The 10,850-nt window shown below is 41.4% G+C and overlaps 1 protein-coding gene across 1 annotated transcript in view; it reads right to left on the reverse strand.

Moving 5' to 3' along the window:
* LOC103517022 (RAD50-interacting protein 1) overlaps positions 1-10,850 on the reverse strand; it is a gene marked incomplete in the record, with an annotated part of 20,056 nt that overhangs the window by 1,009 nt on the left and 8,197 nt on the right. Inside the window, 13 exon segments of the mRNA XM_026829102.1 lie at positions 945-1,164; positions 2,914-3,047; positions 3,452-3,784; positions 4,639-4,878; positions 5,368-5,493; positions 5,924-6,003; positions 6,697-6,865; positions 7,415-7,540; positions 7,970-8,143; positions 8,455-8,490; positions 8,578-8,751; positions 9,062-9,329; positions 9,856-9,907. Of these exon segments, the coding sequence (XP_026684903.1) occupies positions 1,014-1,164; positions 2,914-3,047; positions 3,452-3,784; positions 4,639-4,878; positions 5,368-5,493; positions 5,924-6,003; positions 6,697-6,865; positions 7,415-7,540; positions 7,970-8,143; positions 8,455-8,490; positions 8,578-8,751; positions 9,062-9,329; positions 9,856-9,907 (2,063 nt within the window).

Raw genomic sequence — 10,850 nt, forward strand, 5'->3', positions numbered from 1 at the left:
ATTCTCAAATAAATGAGGATAAAATTCCATGCCTCGGCTGGGATCGAACTACGTCACCGATACAAATCAAGAGCCTTAGTACTGGGAACAGGTCTTCTTTTACACTTGCCATACTTCATTCATCTAGATTGCCAGCATAGAGCTGAAAAGTCCTTTTCTTGCCAGCAGTTTCTATTTTTCAAATCAAATTGGTCCCAAAGGAGTGTGCCTGAGGGCATGTGATGTGTTCCAATCCACTCGACACCAATAACTAGTGAATTATTGCTACAGAATATACTTACATTACTCAGCGTAGTTGCCAAATTCTCCCACACATGCGTAAACAGCGACGTTGCCAGACCTTCATGCAACACATACAGTTGACTGGACAGCTCCTTGAACATGAGACAAGCACTGGGCGTCATCGAACCCTCAACCTCCACACTGGGAAGCTCCTTGGCCAACCAGTTCTCATTGCAGTAACGACGAGCTTTAGCGGTGACAGCGACCACAGCTGACTTCAACGTGGTCTCACGAAGATCACATATCATCTTGTCGAGGAGAGAGAGGATTTCATCGAACACGGTACTCCCGAGTCCGGAACCACCACGGAACTGCTGCAGCAGGATGAAGTGCTGAAACCAAGGGGTTATTCATTCATATATGGGGTTAGTATGAATGCTGTCAGTCAATATTCATTCATATATGGGGTTAGTATGAATGCTGTCAGTCAATATCTCACTTTGGAATAATATTTCGTCTGTTACCAACTCCTGAATTTTATCAAACGTTCTTCCCAACTATTCCATAACATCATCCAGATGAGACGTTGATCTACGTCTGCCTTGAAAAAGGCTGTTTGTCCCTACACCTAAGCCTCTGAGTGGGCTTTTTGTATATGACCTTCTAAGAGGTTGGTTAAAACTCCAACAGAACCAAGTTAGGTGGCGTAAAGCCTTTTAGAATTACCAGGATGAGAGACTTTCTTGGTTGTAGACTAGTCTACCTAGCTTCGAGTTTGAAACGCCATCCAATTACTCCAAATCGTGAATGCTCACTCGTATGTTCATATCACTTCTATTTCTCAAAACTCGGAAACAATCTTCCCTGGATAAGAATTTCAGCCCATGCAATGGATTCTTGGGTACTTGATCTATACTAAGGAGGTGACAAGCTTCTAGCAACCTGAGGAATAAAGTAATACATATATGTATGTTTGAAAAAAATCAAGAAAAAAGAAGCCCCCCACGAGAATGAATATTTCCAATGGAATGATGGTTTGGCTGTGATGTGCAACCGGTCACAGGCTGGCAGCCTGCTTTATTTATCATGAAATAAATGTTTCTCTCTCATGAACTGAACGTTTACTCCAAAAACCAAAAAAAATGAGGTAGAAGTGGTTTCATAACATTGGTATCAAAAATAACAGAATTAGTAGCAAGATTTTTCCCCCATCAGGTGTTTAACATAGGCTTGCCAAATATCCAAAATGTCGATTCGGGACGCGAATCCGCGAACATAATTGCCAAATCCGCGAACATAATCGCAAAATCCGCGAACAAAATCGCCAAATCCGCGAAAATAATCGCGAAATCCGCGAAAATAATCGCGAAATCCGCAAACATAATCGCGAAATCCGCGAACATAATCGCAAAATCCGCGAACAAAATCGCCAAATCCGCGAAAATAATCGCGAAATCCGCGAAAATAATCGCGAAATCCGCAAACATAATCGCGAAATCCGCGAAAATAATCGCGAAATCCGCGAAAATAATCGCGAAATCCGCGAAAATAATCGCGAAATCCGCGAAAATAATCGCGAAATCCGCGAAAATAATCGCGAAATCCGCGAAAATAATCGCGAAATCCGCGGAACATAATCGCCAAATCCGCGAACATTAATCGCGAAATCCGCGAAACAAAATAGCCAATATCCGCGAACAAAAATCGCCAAATCCGCGAAACATAATCGCGAAATCGCTGCGGAACATAATCGGCGAATCCGCAGCAATAATCGCGAACTCCGGCGAACCAATCGCCAAATCCGCGACAGTAATCGCCAAATCCTGCGAACATATCGCGAAATCCGCGAACATAATCGCGAAATCCGCGGAACACAATCCCCAAATCCGCGAAGCATTAATCGCCAAAAATCCGGCGAACATAATCGCGAAATCCGCCGAACATAATCGCGAACAATCCGCGAACATAATCGGCAAATCCGCGAACATAACGCCAAATCGCGACACATAATCGCCAAAATCCGCCGAACATAACGCCAAGAGATCACCATAGAGTAAGAATAGGAGATAGGTAACATACCTATTATTAAAAACAGATAAACAAAATACAGCCCTCGACGACTGGATAAACGGGAGAATCCAAGGGACCAAGCTCATTTTTTCGTTTAGGAGGCGCGGTTTAGGGAGTACAACATTCTCGTTTATAAAGGTTTAGCAAAGTGGAAATCCGCGAACATAATCGCCAAATCCGCGAACATAATCGCCAAATCGCCAAATCAAATTCTGATTTATAGAGGTACCTAATTTTAAAGTTAAAAAACGCGTCCCGAATTTTTTCTGGGACAAAAACGGAAATTCGGGACAAAACGCCCTAAAATGAAAAACTGAACGGGACGCCGGGACACCCCCTGAAATTCGGGACTGTCCCGGCCAATTCGGGACGTTTGGCAAGCCTAGTTTAACACCATAGCATCATTCGCCTGGGAGCAAGTTTCTACCACGATTTATAATATTATAGCGCTAGCTAATTAAATGAGAAGTTGGGTTTTAGTTTTTAGTGTTGGGTCTGGATGCCCTGGTATCCGGACATCAATCCCACACTCCCGATTGCAAAGGTTTTTGTAATGGGCGTCTTTGGAACATTTCATCTCCACAAAAAAGCTAATCTACCATGAGAACGGTTGTTTCTTACCTGTTAAAATGACGTTCGGGATGAGCAGTATAGTGAGCAAACAGCGGAAGCAAATTCCTCGTGATATCGAAGTGAAGCTGCTTTCCTCCTGCCTTGCTGAACTTGTTAGCCAGGATTAGCTCATCAAACAGAAACTGAAAATCAAATGGAACAAATAAAATAATAGACTCATGAGTAGACGGCAAGTACTAGGCGAGGTTAACGCTGGAGGCGTTCCCTACCACCTAACCCTTAGAGCCCCATGATTATGAGGTCATATTCTCAAATAAATGAGGATAAAATTCCATGCCTCGGCTGGGATCGAACTACGTCACCGATACAAATCAAGAGCCTGAGTACTGGGAACAGGTCTTCTTTTACACTTGCCATACTTCATTCATCTAGATTGCCAGCATAGAGCTGAAAAGTCCTTTTCTTGCCAGCAGTTTCTATTTTTCAAATCAAATTGGTCCCAAAGGAGTGTGCCTGAGGGCATGTGATGTGTTCCAATCCACTCGACACCAATAACTAGTGAATTATTGCTACAGAATATACTTACATTACTCAGCGTAGTTGCCAAATTCTCCCACACATGCGTAAACAGCGACGTTGCCAGACCTTCATGCAACACATACAGTTGACTGGACAGCTCCTTGAACATGAGACAAGCACTGGGCGTCATCGAACCCTCAACCTCCACACTGGGAAGCTCCTTGGCCAACCAGTTCTCATTGCAGTAACGACGAGCTTTAGCGGTGACAGCGACCACAGCTGACTTCAACGTGGTCTCACGAAGATCACATATCATCTTGTCGAGGAGAGAGAGGATTTCATCGAACACGGTACTCCCGAGTCCGGAACCACCACGGAACTGCTGCAGCAGGATGAAGTGCTGAAACCAAGGGGTTATTCATTCATATATGGGGTTAGTATGAATGCTGTCAGTCAATATTCATTCATATATGGGGTTAGTATGAATGCTGTCAGTCAATATTCATTCATATATGGGGTTAGTATGAATGCTGTCAGTCAATATTCATTCATATATGGGGTTAGTATGAATGCTGTCAGTCAATATTCATTCATATATGGGGTTAGTATGAATGCTGTCAGTCAATATTCATTCATATATGGGGTTAGTATGAATGCTGTCAGTCAATATTCATTCATATATGGGGTTAGTATGAATGCTGTCAGTCAATATTCATTCATATATGGGGTTAGTATGAATGCTGTCAGTCAATATCTCACTTTGGAATAATATTTCGTCTGTTACCAACTCCTGAATTTTATCAAACGTTCTTCCCAACTATTCCATAACATCATCCAGATGAGACGTTGATCTACGTCTGCCTTGAAAAAGCTAGATTCGTAGAAGCTTAACCCATCCTTTAGGGCTGTTTGTCCCTACACCTAAGGCTCTGAGTGGGCTTTTTGTATATGACCTTCTAAGAGGTTGGTTAAAACTCCAACAGAACCAAGTTAGGTGGCGTAAAGCCTTTTAGAACTTTAGCGTTAAAGGAGTTATCCGCCCTATACCAAACTCCGTAACCGTCGTGTTACTGAAACCCAAGGTAGAAACATACTACCATCACGTCACGTTACGTGAACTCATGGGGAGTCAGAAAGATGTAGTTCAAAGTTTTCCCATAATATTGTATGTAATCTCGTTCAGGACAGCCACACTACCATCACCTCACGTGAGCTCTGATGGTGGTGTTTCTACCTTTATAGCTTTACACTCACCAGAGCTCCACTCCACTCGTTCACAGTATAGTGAAGATAATGTGCCGTGTTGAGGATTTGAACCAGCAGACTCTCATTCTCATGCATCACCTGTATCAACCGCAATCTATACTCGTCCAGTAATGATAATTGTAATTCCAGGAATTCAGCTTTGGCTTCTAGAGTGGGCAGAGCTTCATAGCGCTCAGTCATTGTGCTTAGGAGAAGAATGAACAGTTCGGGACATTCGTATAGTTTGATCTGAAAAAACATATTCTGGTTTAGATGAATTTGTTTTTTTTATTATTATTATTATTATTATTATTTATTTATTTAATGTCGTCAGCGTGAACGACATGTATAAACCATAGTTAAAGCGCCTATTAAAAAAAAAAAACTAATAATAATAATAATTTCGTCAGTAGAACATAACGGCAAAGTAAGGCTTTTGGTGACGTGAGTTCACCCGCCATACTCACATTAACCTCACCCACCCTGAGTAGGGCTGGGAAAAGTCCGCAGCACGCGATTGCCCAGATCACCCATCCGGATACTAACCATGCGGAACGTTGCTTAATTTCAGTGATCCATAGGGAACTGGTGCATTCAACGCGCTATTGCCACTGTCTTATGTTGGGCGAAACACAAAGATACCTATCTTAACTCCAAACACAAAAAGCTCAATCTGAGGCTTAGGTGTAAGGGCAAACAGACCTGCAAGATGGGTTAAGCTTCTACGAATCTACCTACCTCTTCGTTAGAGGAGTGACATTCACTCCATGCAGTCTCTGATTCAAACATCACATCCATTTTGTCTCGTGCAAATTTGCCCTCAAGTTCTATCCAGAGTGTAAGCACAGGGGGTTGCGTGAACACCTGAAAAGGCAAGCGATAGAATTGAACTGAGTTAAGGTCAGGACGAGAACTAAACCCTTTGCCAGGTCGATAAACAGCAGATGGCGTCTGAGAGGCTGACATTAACTTGCAGTCGTTGCAATTAAGATTGCACAATTTTATACAGTACAGTACACTACACTACACACAGACAGTACGAAATATTGAACGGTCCAAACTTTCAAGTCCCCATGAAAAATTTACCAAACAATATGATCCTAGAATTAGTAAAATTTATAGACTGCGTACCTACTCACCTCATTAACATTTACATCAACCCCAACTCAAAGCCGTGTCGTATGTAGTGGGAACACTCATTTAAATTACATTGCCTACAGGACATTCGGGAAAAAAATCGGATCAAACTCACAAGTGGGAACGGGCCTCCACTCTCTTGCTTCCTTTTTCTTACCTGTAGTACAGAAGGCTCGGTGGACGGATAGCAGTAGATATCGCGCAACTCTTTCTCAAACCCCAGAACTTCATCCACCGCTAGATTCGTAGAAGCTTAACCCATCCTTTAGGGCTGTTTGTCCCTACACCTAAGGCTCTGAGTGGGCTTTTTGTATATGACCTTCTAAGAGGTTGGTTAAAACTCCAACAGAACCAAGTTAGGTGGCGTAAAGCCTTTTAGAACTTTAGCATTAAAGGAGTTATCCGCCCTATACCAAACTCCGTAACCGTCGTGTTACTGAAACCTAACGTAGAAACACACTACCATCACGTCACGTTACGTGAACTCATGGGGAGTCAGAAAGATGTAGTTCAAAGTTTTCCCATAATATTGTATGTAATCTCGTTGTTAAAGGAGTTATCCGCCCTATACCAAACTCCGTAACCGTCGTGTTACTGAAACCCAAGGTAGAAACATACTACCATCACGTCACGTTACGTGAACTCATGGGGAGTCAGAAAGATGTAGTTCAAAGTTTTCCCATAATATTGTATGTAATCTCGTTTTAGATTGGTTGGTAGCGCGTCTGCCTTGTAAGCTCTAGGCCGCGGGTTCGAATCACGCCCGGGGCGGATTTTATCCTAAATGGATAAGGTTTCGATTTTGAGACGATAAGATCCTAGCAGTTACAGTTCCCTCTATGAAACCTCTTTAAAAAATAAAAGTTAAAAAAAATACCTGGCTAAAATCAATTCTTCTCACCTGAACAACAAATTCATACAGATGTTTACAGTGTGATGTGGATAGGAGTACTGCCAGCTTACACAATCTCTGATACAATTCAATACCATAGGGGTTTTCATACTCAATCTTGAGCTCCTCATTGATTTGATCCACCCATTGCAAACACGAAATGTACAGTTTGGCTTGCTCTAGTTGATTGATTTTGTCAATATTATCCTGAGAAAAAAGCCATTAGGTATCAGTTTAAAAATACAAGATTTATTTAAGACTAAGACTTTTAGGGGCATGAGACCATTATTTATATTAGGTACCAATAAAAAAAAAAAAAAAAATCTGGTGTGAACATCACACGACTTTCCTTATCCTATTGAATGATGCTTATTTGAGTGTTCTTTTACCCCACTTAGGTATCAGTTTAAAAATAAAAGATTTATTTAAGAATTGGGGACTAAGTATGGCTAAAATTTTCAAGGTCAATATCAATTAGATCAGACAGAGTTTATAATAAATAAACTGTGAGTGTAGATAGGAAATTAAATCTAGTAATTTGTGCTCTACATAAAATACATGGGTACCTAAGTATATTTCATGACTTTTAGGGGCATGAGAACATTATTTATATTACCAATTTTCTAAAAAAAAAAAAAAAAAAAAAAAAAAAAAAAGGGTGTTTTTTTTTCCTTTTCATCTTAACTCCAAACACAAAAAGCTCAATAAGGGCAAACAGACCTGCAAGATGGGTTAAGCTTCTACGAATCTACCTACCTCTTCATTAGAGGAGTGACATTCACTCCATGCAGTCTCTGATTCAAACATCACATCCATTTTGTCTCGTGCAAATTTGCCCTCAAGTTCTATCCAGAGTGTAAGCACAGGGGGTTGCGTGAACACCTGAAAAGGCAAGCGATAGAATTGAACTGAGTTAAGGTCGGGACGAGAACTAAACCCTTTGCCAGGTCGATAAACAGCAGATGGCTTCTGAGAGGCTGACATTAACTTGCAGTCGTTGCAATTAAGATTGCACAATTTTATACAGTAGGTACAGTACACTACACACAGACAGTACGAAATTTTGAACGGTCCAAACTTTCAGGTCCCCATGAAAAATTTACCAAACAATATGATCGTACAATTAGTAAAATTTATAGACTGCGTACCTACTCACCTCATTAACATTTACATCAACCCCAACTCAAAGCCGTGTCGTATGTAGTGGGAACACTCATTTAAATTACATTGCCTACAGGACATTCGGGAAAAAAATCGGATCAAACTCACAAGTGGGAACGGGCCTCCACTCTCTTGCTTCCTCTTTCTTACCTGTAGTACAGAAGGCTCGGTGGACGGATAGCAGTAGATATCGCGCAACTCTTTCTCAAACCCCAGAACTTCATCCACCGTGTGAGAAAATAGAAGATCGTCAGATACGAGATTACTCATGTCGGATTGGAGTTTATGAACGCACAGCTGTACTAGACCTCTCATTAACTCGATCTATAAAACGAAACAGAAAGTTGCTTTGAGACGATTTTTGTATTTGTCACCAAAAGTAACGCGGTTGCATTCAGGGAAGTATTCTTCAATGTGTGATAGAGGGTACTGTAACAACGAGGGTCTTATCGTCCCACAATCGAAGAGAGAAAGACAGGGTGGGAGAAAGCCGTTTCGAGAACAAACTTTCTCCGTTCATAATTAAGCCCAGGCGCGAACCCGCGACCTTAAAAGGCAGGCGCGCTACCCTCTATCCAACTTCTTGAAAAAAAAAGACCACCTATCCATTTGTTCCATTCTATTGTTCCCATTACCTTGGCATTTCCATGTCCCGTTTCGTTGTACAAGGGCTGCCCTACAGGACATTCGGAAAAAAAAAATCGGATTAAACTCACAAGTGGGAACGGGCCTCCACTCTCTTGCTTCCTCTTTCTTACCTGTAGTACAGAAGGCTCGGTGGACGGATAGCAGTAGATATCGCGCAACTCTTTCTCAAACCCCAGAACTTCATCCACCGTGTGAGAAAACAGAAGATCGTCAGATACGAGATTACTCATGTCGGATTGGAGTTTATGAACGCACAGCTGTACTAGACCTCTCATTAACTCGATCTATAAAACGAAACAGAAAGTTGCTTTGAGACGATTTTTGTATTTGTCACCAAAAGTAACGCGGTTGCATTCAGGAAAGTATTTTTCAATGTGTGATAGAGGGAACTGTAACAACGAGGGTCTTATCGTCCCGCAATCGAAGAGAGAAGGACAGGGTGGGAGAAAGCCGTTTCGAGAACGAACTTTCTCCGCTCATAATTAAGCCCAGGCGCGAACCCGCGACCTTAAAAGGCAGGCGCGCTACCCTCTATCCAACTTCTTGAAAAAAAAGACCACCTATCCATTTGTTCCATTCTATTGTTCCCATTACCTTGGCATTTCCATGTCCCGTTTCGTTGTACAAGGGCTGCACATGTCTCTCCACAAAGTCCTGATGATCCTTGAGCCAACCCAGTATCAGTGTGAGAAACCACTCCGGCTTGTCAATTCTATTGGTCTGCTTGGATCCGGCGAAGTGAAATAGGAACCGCTTTTGCAGGGGTTTCAGGAGGAGAGCGATAGGAAGAGTAGGAGAGGGGAAGGAGATGGCCTTTGATGCTGGAGTTTGATCGTCCTTTTTGGCCAAGTTTAGTGTTGATCTGATGAAGAGAAGAAGAAATACATTACTTTCCAAATTATAGTAAAGGGAAAGTAAAAGGCAGTTCTTTTTATTATTTTTCCCCCCAAGAGGTTTGATTGAGAGAAATGTAACAACAGGGGTCTTCTCATCCCGTAAATCGAAGAGAGAAGGAGGACAGGATAGAAGAACGCTAGCTGTTTCGAGAACAAACTTTACCCGTTAAGGATAGAGTCCACCCCGGGCGGGAATCGAACACGCAACCCAGCACTTACAAGGCAGCTACTCTCCAAGCTAACTAGTCTGTTAGCTTCATAACAAATTTTCATCAGTAAAAGGTTTCTTCAAATTAAATTGATCCCAAGGGCAAGGTAATGCCTAGACCCTTGACAAATGGAGTGTGCTTAAAGGCATGTGATGTGTTCTAATCTTCCAATCCACTCTTCGATTTCGGGATCAGAAGACCTTTGTTGTTACAGTTTATCCCTTTGTTCTGAATACTTTTTACTGTTCTATGTAAAGTGGGTCATATTCTGTACTATACTCACGGGTATTGGATGAGTAGAAGAGTTTTCAGTTTCTTCTTGAACTTGAGCAACACTTGTATATGTATTTGGAAAAATCCTACAATGCTGCAGTGAGCACCAAAGTTGTGATATCGTAACACAAAGAAAAGACATTTATTTATTTATTATCATTATTAATAAGGCCCTCGAGTACTAAGATATCCAGTCCTCCTTCTCTCCGCTTTCGGGATGATATGATCTCCTTCGTTACAGGTCCCTCTATCAAACCTCTTCACTTTTAGTCAAAACTTTCTAAAGGAAAAATCGACAAGTTAGGTATATTATAAATTATAATTGATAATTATCATGCAACACAGGCTCTGTTTTAAAAGCATTTAGGTACCTAGGTATTATTTTATTTATTTAGAATTAGAAAACATTTAATAGTACAATTGTTAGAACACTTTAATAAATAGAAATAAAAAAAAATAATAAATAAAAAAATAGTACAATGCTCGTTTCAAAATTTAATGTACCTAGGTATTGTTTTATTTATTTAGAAAACATTTAATAGTACAATGCTTGTTTCAAAATGGCGTCGTCTTACCCTAAACTGATGACTATTGGTGCCCGAGTTGTTGATATTGTTCACATTGTCTCCCGGTTTGAAGAATTCCTCCAGAACTTTACGCGTCTCTGAAAACTCGTACAGGTAATCGAACCCGGGTCCTTGGCCTGGAGGTGGAGATATGCTACCGGTGCTGATGGTGGCCGGGGCTTGATGACTAGAAGACACGCCTGGCGTACATCCTGAACTATCCTCATCCAGGATCCTCTGCGGGAGATAAGAAGGAAAGCGGAACAAAAATAAGGAATAGGTTGGTTCGTGTACGTTAAACTAGAAGTAGTCTGGCTGTGGAAATATAAACAGGTGTTTTTTTTTTTTTTTTTTTTTTTTTTAAGGGTTTGACGGAGGAAACAGAACTGTAACTGCTATGGTCTTATCTCCCCGAAATGGAAGAGAGAAGGAAGACGGG

This window comes from Diaphorina citri, unplaced genomic scaffold (assembly GCF_000475195.1).
Source record: "Diaphorina citri unplaced genomic scaffold, Diaci psyllid genome assembly version 1.1 scaffold54, whole genome shotgun sequence".
In the NCBI taxonomy this organism is placed as follows: domain Eukaryota; kingdom Metazoa; phylum Arthropoda; class Insecta; order Hemiptera; family Psyllidae; genus Diaphorina; species Diaphorina citri.